Genomic DNA, 23566 nt, shown 5'->3' on the forward strand with positions numbered 1-23566 from the left:
TTTGGTTAAAGGCTATTTCCTATGTATATTTTGAATAAGAAAAAGAACTAAGAATTAAAAAAACAAAAAAAAGTAAGAACAACCCCAAAACAATACAATGCTAAGGATTTTGAGGGTCGATATTGTAAAACTAACTTCATGTGTGTACCCATAGCCCCATGTAGTCACAGAACCTTATTTGTGGTATAACCTTGCCTTAAAAGAAAAATATATGGTAGTGTGGTTTTTGTATTGGTGACACAAGAATGTTAATCGAAACTGTTCAAGATCAATCATAGGTTGGACGTTCATGTACACTGATTAGAATTGTGAATTTCAATTATTGAAAACGCGTTCCCGGATGGATACAATTGTGCAGAGTCCGTTTGTCTCAATATGGAAAAACTGTTTGAATGTTGACGTTTGAAGACATTTGTAACTGAAGTTTAAAAAAAACATAGTAATTAGAAAGTGTAAGCTATAGCTTTTTTTTTTTAATGCACAAAAAATTGAAATTATTTTTTTTCTGTGCCTCTGATTAAAATTTTCGAAAAACAAACCCAGCCACATTACTTGGAAAAAAATCTTTATTGTGCTGGTTTTTCGTAAAATTTCGCGCATGGGAAAGGCAACAAAATCGCCCCTCCCCACTTTGAATGGGATATTCCTATCTTAAAAAGTAATAATCAATTATCTCGGTAACCATGGGAGTTGGAGGGCAATAAAAATCTCCTGAACATGAGCAGACCATGCTGCCGCTCTGTGCTGAATTTCACGCGATTCCACTGTACCGTTCTCGAGTGAATCTGCCGACACTCACTCAATCAATCAATCAATCAAGAACACTGCAATTTATAGTATAGATAATCATTGTTGTCATCATTTAACATCTACCTTCCAAGGTGGTATGGGTAGGACTGTTTGACAGGAGCTGGCCAGGCAGAAGCCTGCACAAGACTTCTGTGACTGTTTTGGCAGGATTTTTACAGCTGGATTCCTTTCCTAACACCAACCACCCAGCAGAGTGGACTGAGTGCGTTTTATGTGGCACAAGCACAGGCGAAGTCACTTTTGGCAAGGTTTTTACAACTGGATGCCCTTCCAAACACCAACCACTTTACATTGTAGACTGGGTGCTTTTTGAGTGGCACCTGCACTGACAGGATCACCAAGTAACTTGCAAGACAAAAATCTTTTGAGAGAGGGGGGGCATTGGAGAAGGTGATCTTGTGTTGGATGATGAAAGGTTAAAGTGAGACAGAAACAGGTGTCTTACTGTAGAGGAAGTACAAGGTGAAGCGGCACGCACGCAAGAGAGAGCGAGAGAGATATGTGCTTCCACAAAGGAGAGGCATGATATATGATCTTTGAATGTTGGGTCTCACAGAGGCAATGATCAAGTCCTTTGACAGTTCAACCAAGTGAAATCGTAGTTGTAGACAGTGCCGGTGACACATAAAAGGCACCCGTGACAGTGACACATAAAAGGCAGCGGTGCCAGTGGAACATAAAAGTCTCCCACTGCACTCTTGGAGTGGTTGCATCCAGCCATAGAAACCAAGCAAAAATCAGACTGGAGCCTTGTACAGCCCTCCAGCTCACCAGATCCAGTCAACCCAAACCAGCATGGAAAACAGACACTAGATGATGATGACAATGATGACGATGATGACAATGATGATGATAATGGTATATGACTCATCATCATTTCAATGTCCACTTTTCCATGTTTGCATAGGTTGGATAGAATTTGTTGAAGCAGACTTCCTATGGTCAGATGCCCTTCATGCTGTTAACCCTCACATGTTTCTAACTAATACTTCTCCATGGTGAAACATAGCTTCACAGAAGACTAAAGGGGGAGCAGGGGCATCAACTGGTTGGCAGTGATACTTCTCTTACAACTATCATGTGATACGAAGATAAGGAGACACAAACACACACTTGGTCAGCCTGGGGTCATATTAGAAACCACTTGCTCAATGTCTACTCAGTGGGATTGAACTTGAAACCATGTGACTGGGAAGCAAACTTCTAAACCACACAACCACCCCTAGAGAGGGGGGGTGCCTTGACAGTCATTCATCTAGAGTTCATACAATGAGTACCAGGCATATACTTGGATCTAATGAGACTAGGTCATCTTGTACCAAACTAAGGCAGCATCAATGTTAAAGATGTCAATTCTATAGAGACAAAAAAAAAAGAAAGAGAAAAAAAGCATATAAATAATTTGATTCTCTTTCTCTTCTTATTAAAGGTTTTTGTTTTTGTATATAAACAAGGATGGTCATATGAATTATTTAACATTGCGTGCGCACAGGTGCGTGTGTGGGCTTGGCTGTGTGGTTAACAAGATTGCTACACAACCATTTGGCCCTGGGTTACCAATGTGCACCACTTTGGATTAGTATCAACTACTTTTCTACCAAAGCAATAACATTGGTAGAAGGGTAGGTATTGGTATTTGGGAGTTGGTTAATTTATAACAGGTTGAACCAATACTTTGTGGGTGGAATCTGGGAGAGAGTAACAGTGCAGAAGCCCATATAGACATATATATATATCATCATCATCATTTAATGTCTGCTTTCCATGTTGGCATGGGTTGGACAGTTTGACTGAGAACTGGTGAGCCAGAGGCTGCACCAGGTTCAATCTGATCTAGCAAAGTTTCTACAGCTGGATGCCCTTCCTAACGCCGACCACTGAGACAGTGTAGTGGGTGCTTTTACGTGCCACCAGCACGAGGGCCAGTCCGACGGCACTGGCAACGATCACACTTGAATGTTATTTTTATATAAATATATATACAAAGTATGGGGGTTTAGTTCACAGGTGAGTTAAACAATTAGATATGTTAGTTAAGTGCTGTAACGGATTACTAGGGCTCCAAGGTTATAGCCAAGATGGTAATTATGTAGCCATTGCAGATTTCCAATGCAGCAGATATATAATTGTTAAAGAGGACAACAAACGTTAAGGCAAGACAAATATCTCAAGTCGTATACATTATCATTATTGGAAAAAATTTGAAGTCTTACAGCTGTTTCAGGGATATTCTGAGTATGGGATATTCCGTCATCAGAGACAAATAGGGAAAAAGACAAATAGGGAAAATAAGAATGGTATATATTAATGAAATATATATATATATATATATATATATATATATATACATACATGTATATATACATACACACACTCACACACACATATATATATATATATATATATATATATATATATATATATATATATATATATATATATACATACATGTATATATATATACACACACACACATATATATATACACACACATACATATCATCATCGTTTAACGTCGTCCGCTTTCCATGCTAGCATGGGTTGGATATTTGACTGAGGACTGGTGAACCAGGTGGCTACACCAGGCTCCAATCTGATTTGGCAGAGTTTCTACAGCTGGATGCCCTTCCTAATGCCAACCACTTCGAGAGTGTAGTGGGTGCTTTTATGTGCCACCGGCACGAAGGCCAGTCAGGCGGTACTGGCAATGGCCACGCTCGAAATGGTGTGTTTTATGTGACACCTGCACAGGAGCCAGTCCAGCCGCACTGGCAATGATCTTGCTCGAATGTCTTTTCACGTGTCAGGAAGGCAATGTTGGTAACGATCATGCTCAAATGGTGCTATTTACGTGCCACCAGCACAGAAGCCAGGCGGCTGCTCTGGCAACAATCACGCTCGGACAGTGCTCTTAGTGCTCCACTGGTACAGGTGCCATCACGATTTCGCTTTCGCTTGCCCCAACAGGTCTTTGCAAGCCGAGTTTAGTGTTCAATGAAAGAGACGTTGGCATGGGTGCAAGTCTACAAATTTAGTTCGATCTCGATTTCACTTGCCTCAACAGGTCTTTGCAAGTGGAGTTTAGTATCCAATGAAGGAATATTACGCGTAAGTAGGCTGGCTACATCCCTGGCAGAGGCCTTGGATTTTGGTCTCACTTGGCCTGCCGGGTCTTCTCACGCACAGCATATTTCCAAAGGTCTCAGTCACAAGTCATTGCCTCGGTGAGGCCTCATGTTCAGATGTCGTGCTTCACCACCTCATCCCAGGTCTTCCTGGGTCTGCCTCTTCCACAGGTTCCCTCAACCGCTAGGGTGTGGCACTTTTTCACACAGCTATCCTCATCCATTCTCACCACATATACAATTAAGATTCAGTTAAGTTAGGTACTTAAATTGAGGCTGGCACCTTGTTAGGTCTGAGTTACTTGCATACTCAACAATATTCAGTGAGTATCAGACTCAGTGCATAAGTACCGGCCACATAATTTTCTTGCAGTATATACAGATAATAGGACCCAACTGAGTGAAGATATCCGCTCTTTGTTACTCATGGATATATATATATATAATAATCACTGATTAAGTAAAAAAAAAAAAGATGGACTTGGTACCAATCCTTATTCTGTACGACAATCGCTTCAGCCGATCTTGCTAGTGTCCCTTATAGGTGGGATTCTATGCATCATGTTGTGTTGCATCCATTTTGCAGTCTGGACCACATCAGATACATTCATACACATATCATAATCGTTTTACGCCTGCTTTCCATGCTGGCATGGGTTGGTCGGTTTGACTGAGGACTGGTGAACCAGAGGCTGCACCAGGCTCAATCTGATCTGTCAAAGTTTCTACAGTTGCATGCCCTTCCTAACGCCACCCACTCCGAGAGTGTAATGGGTGTTTTTACGTGCCACCGACACGAGGGCCAGTCAGGCCGTTCTGGCAATGACTTCACTCAAACAGTGTTTTTACGTGCTACGTGCATGGGAGCCAGTCCAGTGGCACTGGCAACGACCATGCTCAAATGTTGATTTTCACGTGCCACCAGCACATGTGCCAGTAAAGCAACACTGGCAATGATCATGCTCAAATGGTTGCTTTTCATGTGTCACCAGCACAGGAGCCAATCCGTGGCTCTGGCAACGATCACACTCAGATATATATATATATATATATGTATATATATATATATATATATATATATATATATATATATGCCTTTCTTTTGCTGGACTCAAATCTCATTTGTGGACCCATGAAAAATTAACCTCCACCAACTATTCTGCCTGTATGTCTGTGCACACCTTTGAATGTAGTATATGCCAGAAGGTCTAAAAAATCTAACAGTGGCCTCAAAAAATATTTTGAGATTCACAAAGATAGAACTTAATTGCAGCTCTTGGTAGTTTAAATCAGAGATGCAATCTATGTGGGTGTCTTTCCAAAACATTGTCTGGTTTAAAAAACCACATCAGATGCCATGATAGATCTAAGGTGCAGGTACAGGAGGTGGCCAGAGTTTTCGTAAAGAGAAGACAACATATCTATATATATAAAAATGAGAATGTGTGTCTGTCTGTCTGTCTGTCTGTCTGTGTGAATCCCTAAAACTCGAGAACTACTCAACCAATTTCATTCAAATTTTACACATGCCTTACTTAGGGTTCCAGTTGTGTTTTAGTCAAAAAAAATTATTAACTTCTTCCAGAGTTCGAGCACATGGCAACATAATAATATCTCCTCCACTATTTAAGTATTACGTGTCAAAAGTGAAACAAAAACACTCATGTCAAATACTTTCACTTTAAAAATGAAACTATTCCACTAACTGAAACAATCACATTTCGATACTGTAGTGACAGATACTTTCACAGAGAGAGAAAGAGAGAAAGAGAGAGACAGAAAGAGAGAAAGAGAGAGACAGAAAGAGAGAAAGAGAGAGACAGAAAGAGAGAAAGAGAGAGACAGAAAGAGAGAAAGAGAGAGAGAGAGAGATGTATATGTATACATATACATGTATATGTATACCATTTCGATACTGTAATGACAGATACTTTCAGAGAGAGAGAGAGAGAAAGAGAAAGAAAGAGAGAGAGAGAGAGAGAGAGAGAGAGAGAGAGAGAGAGAGAGAGAGAGAGAGAGATGTATATGTATACATATAGATGTACACGTATATGTATACATATGTGTAGATGTATATATATATATAGATGTACATGTAATATGTACACATATATACATGCATACAGATATCTATACATATATACACCCATCGCACACACATACACATGCACACAAACACACACATTAGTCATTTGTTTTCTTATCCAAAACTACGTCAAAAGTACTGAATGGATCTTTATGAAATTTGGAAATTATATTCTTTGCATAACGGCCATAACTCCCATGAAAATTCATATATTTTTGATGTTGATGAAATTTTAACCCGAACATAACAGATGAGCATTATTTAGAAAATGATGTCACACGTTATCGAGGCTACCATTCTTTCTGGATGTGCAAAAGGGGATGACGTCTTTATTCCAAGAATTCCTCTTACTCCATCAGGAGCAGACATTCCTTTTACATTCAGAAGACTACAATTCCCCCTTTGTGTGACTTTTGCCATGTCCATAAACAAATATCAGGGTCAAACACTGTCTGTAGCTGGTCTTCTCTTGGAAGAGCCCTGCTTCTCACATGGACAACTGTATGTTGGCTGCTCAAGAGTGGGCAGCAACAAAAAACCTATTTGTATATGCTCCACAAGGGAAAACAAGGAACATAGTTTACAATGAGGTGTTATAATCAAAACAGCAAGAAAGTATGTACATGATCACCTTCTTTTACGAAACTTCATTGACTTTCATATATTTATATTGATATACATATATATATACGTGTGTTTGGGTGCGTGTGTGTATATACATCTCTATATATAAAGATGATGCGTAGTCTAGACGGCGTTTTTAGATTTCATTATTCTCTTTAACCCGGGCAACGCCGGGTATTTCTGCTAGTATATATATATATTGTTGCTATTATGTTAAACTGTCCAAATTTGGCCAAATGCGTTTTGTCAATATTTATTTTTGCTTACAACAGCTGGTTCTTTTGGTCAAACTATCATATTTCCAGCTGCTTCAGATGCCAAGATATGAAAATTGTCACAGTATAGTACAACGGCTTTGCTACAGAATGGTGAAACTATTTTTTTTCATTTTCTGGAAAAGCAATGTTTTGGACTTACGACACTTTTGCATAATAGCAACTATACACACACACACACACACACATACACACACACATTAAAATCCAATTAAAGAGAATTTTAAAACCAAAGCAGTTTCGCTTGTCTGAGTGTCTATCCATCCATCTGTGTGTGCACGTGTGTGTGTGTGGAAAAAATTTCCACAATGCAACAAGAAATATGACAAAATGGAAAATGTCCAAGAAAAGGAAAAGCAAAGAGAAAAACAGATGTAAACATGGAAATCCATTTATCAGCTCTCAACTGGATATCAATGAGGAGAGAGAGAAAGAGAGAGAGATCGAGTGAAGATTAATTACATTGTTATCTTTTTACAATGGTGTCGGAGTGAAGTGAAATGGTTTGACAATGACAAAAATAATACTCAAATAATTAAAATTCAGTGAAACATGGCAATCAATCATGTCAAATGTGAGTGTTTAAAACAATGAGGAAGCTGGGGGTGGGGAACTAACAAAACCATAGAAAGATGAAGAGATAAAAAGAAAAAGAAACATTTTCATTTCATGCAATTAAAAATATTGAACAACTTTATATCACCTCGTATGTATGTATGTATGGTATGAGTTATGTTTGTATGTATGTGTATGTATGTATGTACGTGTAAATATGTATGTATGGTATGAGTGTGTGTGTGTGTGTGTGTGTGTGTGTGTGTATGTAAGTATGTGTGTACGTGTGTAAATATGTATGTATGAGTGTGTGTGTATGTAGATGCAGCCATGTGATTTAGAGTTCCACATTAATTTTATATTCTACAAAGAGTGGGATGTGTTTTTCTAAACATGTCTACTCACATATTGTTCATTATCTTGATCAACATTTAACATCCGTTTTCCATGGATTTCACATGAGCTGGCAACACCAGGATCCACAGCAGGTTCCTTTGTCTGTTTTGGCATGGTTTCTATAGCTGGATACCCTTCCTAACACCAACCACTTTACAGAATATACTGGGTGCTTTTTACATGGCACCATCACCAGTGCTTTTTATGTGGCACCATGACTAGTGCCCTTGCACGGGCAAGCATTACTAAGGTGGTTTGAGGATATCTTTGCAGCTGAAGTCCTTCCTACAAGTAACAGGAATCTGCTCTCAACTAGGGCAACAGTTCTGGAATGCAACAAACACCAGTCCCCCCACCCCCAAGTTTTTTACCATCCTTCCACTGTTCCTTCTTTATTGATGAAAAACAAAAAATCTTGCAAATTACTATTTGTAAATCTCACGATGAGAGATATTCATCAACAGTACTTCGGAGTAAAGATTATTTGCCAATATAACATAGCAGTTCTGATTTAGGATGGATGTTGCTGTAATTTAGCCCCAGGAGACATCATCTCTAGCTGGCTATACGACAGCTAGATTCCTTTGTTCGAAAATATAAGGACACAGATCGTGTTGTATAGCTAGCTGGAGACGATGTCTCCTGGGACTAAAATACAGCAACATTTGTCCTAAACCAGGACTGCCATGTTATGTTGGCAAACAATCTTTACTCTAAAAGATTTTGCATCTGTACAATTCTTTCTTTGCCATAGCATTGGGCAACCTTAAGGTACCAACTCACTGGAGACCACTCCTGGTTCTCAGATACAAATTTCCTGAAATTAAAACCACCTCCTATCATAATAATTCATATTCGAAATACCAGCTATTTTACTAAATTTACTATAGTTTACTAATTTACTACAGTTATTTTACTAAATTCTTCGTTATTTTCAAAAGTAATTGAAGCAAAGGCAGGTATTTCAACAGAGATATGTTAACATAAAGGTTAATTTTTTTTTGGTATTATTAACAAATTGTCTGGCTTCTTTTCAACCCTCACAGGCCCACCTCCTTTGAAAAACACTGAACTAAAGGGTGAAAGGTGAACAGAAGGTTTCTCCTTTCACTGAGGTTCAATGAATATAAATATCTGAACTTTGGACAACTGACTGCTATCTTAACCTCTCAGGTCAGATGTACAAATGACTGGATACGGTCAATAAATTGATTAAAATAAAGACATCAATAATCATTAATCATTACTTGACACTATGTTTGTTTTTTTCCTAAATTGTCAAATATCAGACAGATTTGTAACAAAGCAGTAAACGTTCACTGATCTTACAAAATACATTGTTTCTACTACAAAGACCAAAGATTTTGGTGTGTTGGTGATATGCTGTGCTTGAGAAGAGCTGTCAATCCAAATGAAATCGTAGTCGTGGCTGATGCTGGTGTCACATAACTGGCACCCGTGCCAGTGACACATAAAAAGCACCTTTTGAGTGTTGGGCCTCATGGAGGCAAAGTGGCTGAGTTCCTTTCAAGTGTTGGGTCTCACAGAGGCAATGACCGAGACCTTTAGCATTATTTTGTTTCAGAAGAAGACCCATGAAGCCAAGCAAAATTGCAAATGGCATGCGTGCCAGTGGCACCCATTACACTCTTGGAGTGGTTGGTATGAGGAAGGGCATCCAGCTGTAGAAAACTATGCCAAATCAGACTGAAGTGCAGCCTTTCAGCTTGCCAGCCCTGGTCAAACCTTCCAACCCATGGATGCTACATGATGATGATGATGATGATCTGTTTCTTTCTACATTTCTTTAATTATCTGTCTTTATTAATTTATATTTATAACTTATTTCAGTCATTAAACTGTGACCATGCTGGAGCACCACTGTCTTGAAGAATTTTTAGTTAAATGATTTGACCCCAGGACATAATTTTCTTTTTTTCTCTTTTAAACCTGTCACTTATTTTATCAATCACTTTTTGCTACACACCTGCACCTATGGATAATTTCCTCTTCCACCAGTATGGTACCATTTCACCCAACTTGCAGCCATTCACATTGCATACTCCAAATTCGATAGCATTTTCCTGCATTAATTTACCAATATCTTTGATGCATTATAATCAGTTGCTTTGCCCTTTCAAAGATCTATGGGATAAAAGATTCCTTATTTGATAAAAGATTCCTTATTTGATAAAATATTCCTTATTTGAAAAACAGTTAAGGGTTAAGAACAAGAAAAGCATCCAGCTGTAAAACCCTGCTTCAAATAACTCCCCCCCCCCACACTGAACTAGTGTGTGTGTGTTTGTGTATGCATTGTATACGTGCACACACGTGTAGCCATAAACACAGCACAACCCTACATGAAACTGAAATTTGAAAAACACACAATTGTAAAGAAAAAAAAAATCTAAACAGATGACTAGTTTGTACTTAAAGCTGTTATAGTGTATTGTAGGCCAACAATAAATGTATGAAAGAGGTGGAGAATGAATAAAATATTTGAAAGCAGCAAAAATGTACAATGGACAATGTTAGAGAAATGACTATGAAATTATTTACTGTAAAATTACTGAAATAACTTGTGTAGGACACTTTCTTTTTCTGCAGAATAAATACGTATACTACTGCATTCGTGATTTTAAAAAATGTCTTCCCCTATCTCTGTCTGTCTACATCTCTGTATCTCTCTATGTATTTATGTCTATCTATCTATCTATCTATCTATCTCTATGTTCATTTATCTACATCTCTATCTGTCTATCTTTGATAAACATTCTTTAATTTCATTTTCCTAGAGACTGCTTTTTCTATGGAGTCTTTTAACCCATAAGCATTTAAAGTAGCCATATCTAACTCAAATATTCAACCTGTTTTATATTCAAAGTAGCCAGATCTGGTCTTTCACACCTACCCTACAATGTTATAGTAAAAATAAATTATCACATCATTGAAATCTCAAACCTGCAAGATAATGCATCATTAATTCAAGACAATGTGAAGAAATAAGCATTACATTCGGCAGAGTAATCTGAATGCAAAAGGGTTCAGGAATAAAGATTCCTGACTGCTTTATTGAAATATCCTGGTTTGGGTGATAGTTATCCCATATCTTCACATGTCTTAAGAGGTGACTGAAAGTGTTGGTGTCTAGAAGAGCATCCATCCATTAAATACTGCCTGCAAAAAAAAAAAAAAGAAAAAGTTGTCCCCAACCCATACTAGAATGGAAAAATGGATATGATGACCTTGATGCAAATGATTGCTTTACAACAACAACAACTAAAGATGGCACAAAGATATCAAACAAACACCTAATGAATATTGTTCGATGTTACATCCCTCAATACTCTACATCCATTCAGTTGAAGGGTCTTGTTTTGCAAATTACTTGCTGACACCACTAGTGTTAATGTACGCCCTGTTAACCCTTTCGTTACTGTATTTATTTTGTGATGCTGTGTTTTTTTCAATTAATTTTAAATATAACAAAGAATTTAGTAAAATAAATTAGTCATCACTAGTGTTAGGAACTTAAATTGTGACTAAGGTTTGGTGGAAGATTTTAATTCAGAACTTTTGGAAACAAGACATTTGTACTACAGAGCCAGAGGTGATTTCAGCCAGCTTGGTACCAAAAGGGTTAAGGAGTTGACATTAGGAAGGGCACCCAACTCTGGAAACTATACAAAAACAGACACTGGAGCTTGGTTCAGTTCTCTGGTTTGTCTAACCCATGCCAGCATGGAAAATGAATGATAAATGATACTACAACAACTGAACTCTTTTAAAAATACTTTTAGAAGGAAATTGAAAGAAAAATAATCAGAGCTTTAAAAGATTCACTACCAAAGCATCTGAGACCTCCATACTTGGTTTTATGATGTTAAACCGTTTTAAAGTGATCTAAATTCTAACCTTCCATCAAAATGTTAATTTATTTTCCAAAGATTAGCTAAAAAATGACAAAAAGTTATTTTACTAAATTCTTCCTCATTTTTAAAATGAAATAAAACCAGTGTTTTTATTAGAAATATAGTAATGAAAGGATTAATAAGGAATGAAGAATCATTGTCTTTAAATTCCAGTTTGAATATAAAACATGTAGAATATTTGGGCTGGATATGGCCGGTTTAAACACTAAAGGGTTAACTTAGCGAAATAATGGTTCCCTAAAGAGACATTCTTGAGAAATTAACCATTACAGCTATATTTACTAGCAATCCAGACAGATGCAAAAAGAAAAAAAATCTCTGATGACCTACATGATTCATCCCTCTTCTATCACAAAAATGATCATCACTTTGATATCCACTTTTCGATACTTGCATGGGACACACAGAATTCAGTGAAACAAATTTTCTACAGCAGGATACCCTTCCTGTTATCAACCTTCACTAGTTTCCAAATTCTCATCATCATCATTTAGTGTCCATTGTCCAAGCTGGCATGGGTTGGACTGTTTGACCAGGGCTGACAAGCTGGAAGGCTGCAACAGACTCCAGTCTGATTTGGCATGGTTTCTACAACTGGATGCTCTTCCTAATGCCAACCACTCCATGAGTGTAATGGGTGCTTTTACATGCCACTGGCATGGGTGCTATCTGCATGACACTGGCATCTGCCACGACTGTGATTTTACTTGGTTTGATGGGGTGTTCTTCTCAAACACAAAATAATGTCAAAGGTCTCAGTCATTGTCTCCATGAGGTCCAAAACTCGAAAGGTGCTTTTTACGTGTGAGGTAATATATTTTTACAGAAGACTGAAAGTGATTGATGCTGCTTGTATGACAACCATTACACAATGCCAAGACAAAGAGACACACACACAAACAGGCTTCTTTCAGTTTCCATTGACCAAATTCACTCACAAGGCTTTGCTCAGTTCAGGGTTTTAGTAGAAGAGACTTGCCCAATATGTCACACAAGCAAATAGATTGAGATATTGGAGTTTTAAGGCTGATAGATTTAAGAATCCTGCCCAGTGAAAAACGTGGCATCTACAGAAATCTTTTAGGGAAATGATAAATGGTTCTTTTCAAACAGCTGGAAAACTTTCAGATAAAATCTTTCTGACAATCAGGAGATAAATGCTTACCATTCATAAAATAGATTATTTTGTTTTTCTCTCTTTTAGAGAAATTATCACATTAGAGTGAGGTTATTCAGCACTTCATTCATAATAAAAAACTTATCAAACATACACAAATAATAATAATAATAATAATCATCGTCATTTAATGCCTGCTTTCCATGCTGGCATGGGTTGGATGGTTTGACTGAGGGCTGGCAAGCCAGAAGGCTGCACTAGGCTCCAATCTGATCTGGCAAAGTTTCTACAGCTGGATGCACTTCCTAATAGCAACAATGCGAGAGTGTAGTGCGTGCTTTTTATGTGCCATTAGCATGAGGGCCAGCAGGCAGTACTGGCATCAACCACGCTTGAATGGTGCTTTTTACGTGCCACCGGTACAGGAGCCAGTCAGGTGGCACTGGCAATGACCATGCTCAAATGGTGCCTTTTACATGCCACTGACACGAATAACAACAACAACAACAACAATCCTTTCTAGAAGAGGGACAAGGCTGAAATTGTGGAAGAGGAGGTTATATGATTACCTTGACTCCAGTATTCAACTGGTACTTATTTTATAGACCCTGAAAGGATGAAAGGCAAAGTCAATCTTGATGAAATAAATTTAGGCAGGAGTTTTGAGGGAAGGTGGTCAGCCAATTACAACAACTCTAGTAATTCATTTATAACTGGTTCATTATTGACACCCCACCCTCCACCCCACTGAGGGATGAAAGGAAAATTGACCTCAGTGGGATTTGAACTCAGAATATAAAGGGCCAAAAGAAAAACCCACCAGGGAATAACAAGATACAAATACATAAATAAAGCTCTGAGTTTTGGATAAGTGGTGTTTTGCAAACAACTTGCACATGGAAGTGCTACCAGTCGAGAACTCTGCATACTGGAAGCCAGCAAGTGTATAGGTTCATCAGGAGAGAATGCATACCGTTTTGGGGCCTACCTCTTGACGGCATCAATGCTCACTGTCCCCCCCCCCCTTCACTGATGAAGCCCCATTTGCTAGATCAACTGGTTATCAAATAAAGCTCAACATTCTTCTAGCCATTGCTCATCATCTCTTTTTAACCAAATCCAGTGGTAGCCATTTCCATTGTAGTTTGGATATCAGTCATGGTGGTATTTACTTTAGAGTTAGGCCTAACGATAACAACAGTCCACTCACACTATGTCCAACAAACCCTCCACAAAACAAATAAAAGAGGTACATCAAAGATAAATTTTCTTATGCCTCTTCACCTCCTCCACCTCATCCCCTGATGAGAAGGGGGGCATTAAATCTAGCAGAACCCATCTTTCTCCAGGCCTGAACACAGCTGATTGTGCATGTGTGTGTGTTTGAGGAAGAGGAAAAGAGAGAGAGAGAGAGAGACAGACAGACAGACAGACAGACAGAGAGACAAACAGACAGATGGAGGGTGGGGTTATGAACCAGGAAAAAATGAAAGGTGAAGTTCACAGCTGTGAAATTTGAACTAAGAGGGCAGAAAGCCAAACTAAATCTGGCCTAATTCGTCCTCTATTGTATTTTTATGAAGTGAAAATAGATAACAAAACTTAGCATGAAATAATAATATGAAAATTCTGAAACTGACAGTAAATTGAACTGTGTTTTGTAAGGTTATCAGAGAAACAGGTAAAACAAATAAAATATTTCCTTATGAACAATGACCAAGATATATATTGTTTATCTTAAATTTAAGTTCACTTTTACAAAAGTTGACATAGATTAAGTATATAAATTGCAGCTTAACAGCAGTGAGGATTGAAAACTCATTTTTGAAACACCAAAGAACAAAACAAAGACTATCACAAGACAAGTGTGTGTGTGTGTGTGTGTGTGTGTGTGTGTGTGTGTGTGTATAATAGACTGGAAATAAAATCTCTCTCGCTCTCTCTCTGTCTTTGTGTATGTTTATATATATATATATGTATGTATATATTTTCTAGGTTTGTGAAACTATATTGACTTTTGCTGAACATGAGAGTGACTAATTATGTACTTGAAAACTTTTCTTGCAAAAAAAGGAAAAAGAAACAATCTTTTTAAAAACTACAAAAGAGAAAGAATGAAGTAAGTCATTGTACCGAAAATTTTTTTAAAATATATATCTAATTGTATAGTACACTGATAACTACAAGTAATTAAACCAAAGATCATTATGTAACAATATTCATCTCACCTTATTGTGCAATTCCAAATGACCAGTCCGACATTTGCGGTACTTTTGGAAAATGCAGCAAGTCTTATACAGTGGCGGCGGTCCATCTTTTACACAATATTTCATATCAAATGGACTACCATATTGCTGGTAACAACACATTTGGACTTGAAGTTTTATCAATTCGACAACACCATTTATGAATTATATAAATTGTAGTTGACATGTGCAGAGAGAAGAAGAAGCCATCCTAGACATGTTTAAAGCCTTACATAAATTGAATTCCAGTAAAATCTTTAGCTGCTGCCACTTGGTGAATAAACTGTTTCAAAAATGCTTGCAGGTTGTTTTCATAAATAGACTTGCAAAAACATCACACACTATGTTTTTTTTTAAACACTTTGAATTTACTCAAAGAAATATTTGCATGAAAAATATATAAAAGTCTTGTTCTTTCTTCTTTTTTTCAAAGCTACCAATTCATTAATTAAAACTTGTCTTATGTAACTTCGAACTGCTTCCAACTGATATAGTAATAATGTGTATGTGATATTGTTGTTAAGTTTGACAAAGTTGTTATGCCACTGAGTGTGTGTGTGTGTGTGTGTGTGTGTTTATCCAGCCTTAACGCACACAATCTGTTGTTGTTGGTGGTGGTGGTGGTGGTGTTGTTGCTGCCAGGAAGACTGGATTATAGTTGAAAGCATAATTTAAAATAATAACATCACTGACTTGTTGATTGTAATGGCAACGACTGGAAATAGCAACAAGCAAAAGTGATAAAGTCACAAAGTAGCCACTAGTGTTTTATTTGTTTATTATCTACATAGAAGGTTAGCTTCTTCCAAAAGATATGTTTCTGAATGACATTATTACCTTATATGTCTCTCTGTATATACAATGTGTAGGTGTTGGTCAGAGGAGAGAGAGGGAGGGAGAAAGAGAGGGAGAGAGAGAAAAAGAAAGAGAGGGAGAGAGAGAAAAAGAAAGAGAGGGAGAGAGAGAAAAAGAAAGAGGGAGAGAGAGAAAAAGAAAGAGAGGGAGAGAGAGAAAAAGAGAGAGGGAGAGAGAGAAAAAGAAAGAGAGGGAGAGAGAGAAAAAGAGAGAGTATGGGTGGTAGGGAGAGCAGTGCATAACAAAAGTGAAGAGCAACAAAAAAAAAAGTTTAAAAAAATTTGCAATATTTTTTTTAAAAAGCTAAAAAAAAAAAACCTGCAGCAATTATCTGGAGCTTGGCAACGTATTTTATTTTGGCCTTCAATCAGGTAAAAAATAATTGAAGGAAGCAAACAGAAGAATGAAGCCAGATGGTTTTGGTTTAAATGACTTCTTCATCCTGTTAATATTTGTTTGTTTGATTAACAAACCAAACAAGTAATTAAATACAGGTTAAAAAGATCAGTTTTACAATTAAAACAATTGTTGTTACTCGAACTCGTTAATGTCATAAATTGTTTTGCTTCTTCTCAAGATTATCATGCTCTGCTGAAAGCTGAAACGGCAGGGTTGCTAATATTCAACAACAATCTGCATGTAATATTTAAAAACATACTTAGATGTAGATATGGTTGAATGGTTACGAAGTTTGTTTTCTACCTGTGTGGTTTTGGGTCCAATCCCACTACACAGCACCTTGGGCAAGTGTCTCCTACTTTAACCAAGGCCCTGTGAGTGAATTTGGAAGATTGGCTGGTGACAGGAAAGGCATCCAGCTGTAGGAAATCTGCTTCAATGAATTCTGTATGATCCATGCAAACACAGAAAAGTGGACAGCATGAAGTGACCCTAGTACTGATATTGTTTTGTTAAGCACTGTACTTATTCTATCAGACTCTTTTGCTGAACTAAGTTACAGAGATGTAAACACACCAACACCAGTTGTCAAGCAGTGGTGGAGGACAAACACACACACACACACACACACACACACACATCAGCCTTTTTTCAGTTTCTGTCTACCAAATCCTCTCTCAGGGCTTTGCTTGGCCTGAGGTCATAGTAGACGAAAAGGCCCTTAGAGAATTCTTATGACCCACAAGTGGATCACAGCTCACATGTTCCTGATCCTTGTATTCAGGGGTAAGGCCTTTAAGGATGACTAAATGTAGCTCTGTTACTTGTTAAAAGCAAGTGATGAAAGATGAATTGTTCTCAGTTAAATATCTTTAATACAGGTAGAGAAGTACTAAAGACCTAGAGACCCTTAGGCTGGTAATCTGTATAGCCATAATGGCTCAGTCAGATGTGATTTTTGACATCATGGCTCAGCCAGACCCAGGACTTGATGTTATGAAAAAATATAAGAGATGAAGAAATAGAATAAGAACATTTCCATCATCATCATCATCATTTAACATCTATTGTCCATAATGGTATGGATTGGATAAAAGATATTCCAAAGGCCCTTGTAAACAAGTTAAAAGGAACAACTGGGTCAAATAAGGTTAATCATCATCATCATTGTCATTTAACATCTGTTTTCCATGCTAGCATGGGTTGGACGGTTTGACTGAGGACTGGCAAGCCAGAAGGCTGCACCAGGCACTGATCTGATCTGGCAAGGTTTCTATAGCTGAATGCCCTTCCTAACACCAACCACTCCAGGAGTGTAATGGGTGCCTTTTACATGCCACCAGCATGGGAGCCAGTCAGGCGGAACTAGCATCAACCATGTTCAGATGGCGCTGTTTACTTTCCACTGGCACGGGAGCCTGTCAGTGGGAGGGGCATGCCCTAAGTAAGTGCTTGGAAGGAAAATTAGAGGCAAAAACAGAGTTTCATAGGACAGTGATTAAAAGAATGATAATGACAAGTATTTTAATAAAGGTGGAATAATGCTCATACTGAGAATGTAAACTGTTGTAGAGTATGTAACAAAGACAGGGAGAAGACACAATATGAAGGAAGGACAATAACTGAAAACAATGTATACCTTATGTTTTATAAATTTGCAGCATTGAACTCAAATACTATCATAAGTTTACAAAAGATTAACTGTTTTGATACCAAACAACCTGAAACCATAATACAGTTCTATATTTAAGAGATGAGGAATTATGTACATTATTTACATTTGACATATTTGTCCTCATTTTGTTTGTTGTTAACACGTTTCAGCTTCATCAGGCAGTGACCTGAATAATAATAATAATAATAATAATAATAATAATAATAATAATAATAATATCGAAAAATACCTTAGGAATGAGAACCCAAGTTCGAAATTTCCCCAAGACACCTGATGAAAGCTGGAGAGTATATCAGCCGAAATGTTGTGTTAACAACAAACAAGATGAAGACAAATATCCGTCAAATGTAAATAGTGTAAATAATGAACCTGAAACCATCCTGGGTTCTTAGATGCAAACTTCCCTTTTTAAAAGATTATCCACATTAAAATACAACTACTATGAACACATATCATCTCAAGGGAGGAGACGTTCATGAGTGTTATTATGAACATGCTGCCTAAAACAGTACAGTGTCTCAAAGTCCCCTTAAACTGGTGAATCATGTGTTATTATGAACATGCTGTCTAAAACAGTAGTTCTCAACTGGGGTTCAGCTAAAATTTTGTTGTTAAAATATGTGCAACACGTTATACTTCTACCAATGCACAAAATATTTTAAAAAAATCTTTCATATAACTTGTAGTTATATTTAATTATAAAAATACTCACCTTGAAGCCACCCTTCAGGCAGCATTCATGCCAGCTCCTGTGGAGGGCACCTTTGAGGCCTTCGGCCTGACTACTGGGCTGCTTTACGGCCCTCTACCCTTTTGTAATGTAATAGACTTAGACACATTCATTGTGTATGTATCTTCTGGTATTAATTATCCAATACCCCATTCCAAACTCCATACCCACAAAAATAGTGGGGTCAGTGGAGCCCATTTAAGCAGCCCATCAGAAATTGAACCTCCTTATGATACTACCTGGGAGTTCATGGTATGAAATTCATTGTCATTGCTCCAATTTGGTTGCCAATGCCATAGAGTTAGTTTAAAATGCAGTAAAAATATTGTGGGGAAGTCAGTGGAGCCCCAATTAGGTGGCCCTTTAAAAAAATAGACCCCCTGGGATTAGGGGAGTTGCTGGTTTGAGTTTCATTGTCCTTATACCAATGGTCTAGGAGGAATTAATGAACATAAAAACATAACAGACAGAGAAACATCGCTCAAATTTATAATGGGATAATAGGATTTTTTAAATACTGATTCACTACAAGGGTCCATTCGAGTAAAACAGGAACCAAAGGGGTCCAGAGGTTACAAAATGGTTGAGAAAAACTGGTCTAAAGGGAAGAGGCATTCTCTGATGACAGAAAACAACAGCAATCAGATATTCCCATTTGAATCTGCCAGAACATTTGAATGAAAAGATGTGTTATTTTTATTTTTAAAACATTTTGTTAAATTTCATCTTCCTTATGTTCCAAACACTATCTTATTAATGACAAAGTTATTTTACAAAATTCTTCATAATTTTCAAAATTAACTGAAACAAATGCAGCTTTATCTCAGCCAAAGGTTTAAAGGAAACAAAATCATCGCAATTTCTCTTGAATTCTTCACTGCAGGAAGTTGGCGTCTTTTAAGGTGTCTGAATAATCTAGAAGGTTAGGGAACATCACTTTAACTGGTGGGTAAAAATTGGATGGAATGATTGTATGATGGAAGAGTGAGGAGTGGGGGAATGGGGGGTATAGACACTGACATAATTATTAAAGTGACTATAATTATCTTGACAATGACGACCATGATGACAGAACTGTGAGGGTTGTAGTAACAATTAGTAAGGAGACATTTCAGATATTTTTGGTGAAAGAGTTGTGTATGAGAGGGGGGGAGAAGAGAGAAAAAGCTAGAGGGTGAGAGTGGGGTAAAGAAAAATAGACAGAGAGAGAGGGAGGGGAGAGAGAAAGACAGAAAGAGAAATAGAGGGGGAAGAGAAATAGAGATAGAGAGTGAGAGGTGTGTGTGTGTGTGTTTTATAAAGATACTATTAATGTTAAAGAATGGAACAATTGAGCTTCTTTCTAAAAATTCAGCTGTGATAGAATTTAGTTTGTCTGGAGAATCTGGAATGGTTATCTGAGTAAAATATTTATGTTGGGGGGAAATATGAAGAAAAAGCTTTAAAAAAAATAATGAAGCAAAAATATTATTTTTACAAAGTTCTTTGTTTGTAATGATAAAATGATTTGAGAGAGAGAGAGATAAAGTCAGTGCGATAATGACATTATTTACATTATTATTATTAATAGGTTTGAGGGGAGGGGGTATTTGGCCCAAATAGTAGAGTAATTACTAAAATAGATATTTAAATAGCATCTGGTGTGGTAGGGGTGGTGGTGGTGGTGGTGGTGTTAGCTATGGTGTTTTTTTTATGTTGAATCTAGTTTACTCCTGACCACTCCCATCCCAATCACCCTAATTTCTATCTATCACTCACTCCCCTACCCCACTCTTGAAATCTATACCCATCCTTCTGGATCTTTCTGTTCCCACCAATTCTCTCTCTCTCTCTCTCTCTCTCTCTTTCCTTTCCTCCCTCTTCTTCATCCACTTTGACATGTTACTTTGAGGGCACCAGCATCTTTGTCTCTCTAGTAGCATCACTTCACCTATATCCACCCCACACACATCCATATATATTGTGGAATAGTGGAGAGGAGGTAGCCCTAAATTACCTCCTACTCACCCCCACCCCCCGCTCACATTGCTCTTTCTTCTCCCCTTCCATAACTGTGTTTTAGTTTCTCCTCCACCCTTAACATCCAACAATAAACCAATCCCCTCCTCCACCCGTCATACTTTAGCTTCAACAACTTCACCTAAGATTATCATCTCTTCTTCTATTCTGCTTCTCTGACTGGTGAGTTCTTTAGTTTTTCAAAAAAGAAGACAACCTCACCAATGCTGGTACCACAATAAAAGCATGCAGTACACACTTGCAAAATGGTAGGCATCCAGCCATAGATACCCTGCCGCCAAACTCAGACAATGGATCAATACAGTATCCATTAACCAATTGGATCTTGTTGAACTGTCCAATCCATGCCAACATAGAAAGTGAACGTATCAAGATGGTCAAATTCTACCAAATTGTCTTTGTTTTTGTTTTTGCCTTCAAGAAATGTATAAATTTAAGTTTTGTTACCATATTTCTCTTAAAATACCTCACATTTCACCCTTGTTTGAAGTAATTTTGGAATAAATGAAGAATATAATAAAACAACTGCTGTTGTTATTAAGCTGGTGTTTGGAACATAAATTAACATTAAATTTGGTAGAACTAGTGGCAGTCTTGGGTGGGCTGGTAATCAGAAGGGTTAATAAGTACCAATAACATACTAAGAAAATTAAATTCACAAGAACACTGTTACTCTACTACACACACACACACACAAAAAAAGGAAAAAAAACCCACCCTCTCTCTCTGCATTTGTCAAAGAAATCCATAATATGATATGGAGTTCAAATGCTGTTGATGTTAACTTGGCCTTTCCTCTCTATAAAATAGATAAAAATCTGTACTTGTCATAGAATTATCTTGAGGTGATTTTTGTAAAAATCCTGGCAATTTAAAATAAACAAATTTGGTTGTGTTTTCAGAAGGTTTACAATGTCAGACTAAAGAATACACATGACTATTCTTCTCCAAGGTTGAGCCTAGAGACGAAATTCTGACACCCAAAGGCTGCCATTCCAACAATTAATAAATTTGTTCTGCAAAAATTGGTTCAGTGCCTGCCTCATCTAAAGAAATCAATAGGTTTAGCTTAGCAATTTTTAAAATTATGAAATATAAATAAAAGTATTATTTCTAATTTAGGAACAAAGCCAGTAATTTCAGGGGACGGGGAGGGTAGTCAATTAAATTAACCCCAACTATTTCATTTTATTTATCATTGAGGGGAAGGGGGATTTCAATGGGATTTGAGAATAAATCGTTGGGAGGGGGGGTATTTTTCTTATGTTCTAATGATTCTGTTAATCACCTACCACTAATAAAATAATGATTTCAAATTTTTGCCACAAGGGCAGCTTGGAGAAGGGATTAAGTTGAATCCAGTATTTTACTGGTATTTATTTAATAGACCCTGAAAGGGTGTAAGTCAAAATCGACCTCAGTGGAATTTGAACTCAAAACATAAAGATGGACGAAATACCGCTAATCGTTTCGCCCAGTGTGCTTAATGATTCTACCAGCTCGCTGCCTTACCACTAATAAAATAATAAAATGATATTGTTAATTAACTAAATCAAAACAACAGAAAAAAAAAAATCAAAAAAAAACTGGATGGAAAATTAATTCTTTCTTTTTTATTATTTATAAATTATTTGCTTTCATTTCAAAATTTTAAAAAAGAAACTCTTTGTAATTAATACAATAATTAGAACAAGGTCAATTAGAATGTAAGGAGGTGGTAGCAATGGGTATAATATGCAGATTATTGCAGTTCACAAAAATTTTATATTCCCTCTTCCCACCCCCAGATAAGGAAAAAAAAAAAAGCCATACATGAAGTCTGTTTATCTAAAATGAAGAATGTTTTCCCTCCTTTGCTCATTATCACAGTCTGTGAGTACTTTGTGTGTCTGTATATGTGCACATGTGCATGTGTGGAGAGGAGTCGAGGCCTCAACTAGCTGTAGTGTATATTTAAACCTATTTACAGTTAATTGATGGTGTATAGTGTTTTTTTGTTTCCTTTTTTCTCTTTGTAACAAAGAGAAGTGGAGAGATAAACCTCCACAGCAACTTTTTTCCTGGTTTACATCTTGTTTGCATTTTATTGGGGGTTTTTTTGTTGTTTTTTCTACTCTAGGCACAAAGCCTGAAATTTTTGGGGAGTGGGGCCATTCAAGTAGATCGACCCCAGTAAGCAACTGGTACTTAATTTATCGACCCCGAATGGATGAAAAGCAAAGTCGACCTCAGCGGAATTTGAATTCAGAACATAGCAACAGGCAAAATACCGCTAAGTATTTCGCCCAGCATGCTAACAATTCTGTCAGCTCGTATGTGAAAAAAGACTCACAAGGGTTGGTTGCCCTCAGCAAAAAAAAAAAAAAAAATTTCTCCCTGGATTGGAACATTTGCTAACAACAGACAAAAATAATGGTTTCCAATTTAAGCACTACATAAAGAATTTTGAGGGGAGGGGCATCAGTCAATACCATAGACCCTCCAGTATTTGACCCCAGTGAAATAAAAGCTAAAGTTGGCATCAGCAAGATTTAAACTCAGAATGTAAAGAGTCAGAACAAACACCACAAATGACAGAGATGTACTTGTGACCTGATCTGAGATCGTGTGCTGGAACGAAAACAATTGCAGCGTGGAAGGTGTTTATAAGTCATTTAAGAAGCACACAAAAACTGTTAGAATCTCTTCAACATTTTAATCTCAAAGCGACGAAACTATT

At 37.3% G+C, this 23566-nt stretch overlaps 1 protein-coding gene across 5 annotated transcripts in view; it reads right to left on the reverse strand.

The window, feature by feature from the left end:
• Positions 1-23566, reverse strand: part of LOC106875870 (uncharacterized) — a 236621-nt gene that overhangs the window by 70133 nt on the left and 142922 nt on the right. The window contains exon 1 of one of the 5 annotated variants that reach the window (XM_089360940.1): positions 15152-16030. The exons of the other annotated variants lie outside the window; for them this stretch is intronic. Within the exon in view, the coding sequence (XP_089217066.1) occupies positions 15152-15292 (141 nt within the window). The 5' untranslated portion in view covers positions 15293-16030. Of the gene's footprint in view, positions 1-15151; positions 16031-23566 lie in introns of those variants that run through there. 5 annotated transcript variants of the gene reach the window in all.

The sequence above is a fragment of the Octopus bimaculoides genome, chromosome 12, assembly GCF_046866305.1.
Source record: "Octopus bimaculoides isolate indiv1 chromosome 12, ASM4686630v1, whole genome shotgun sequence".
Lineage (NCBI taxonomy): Eukaryota > Metazoa > Mollusca > Cephalopoda > Octopoda > Octopodidae > Octopus > Octopus bimaculoides.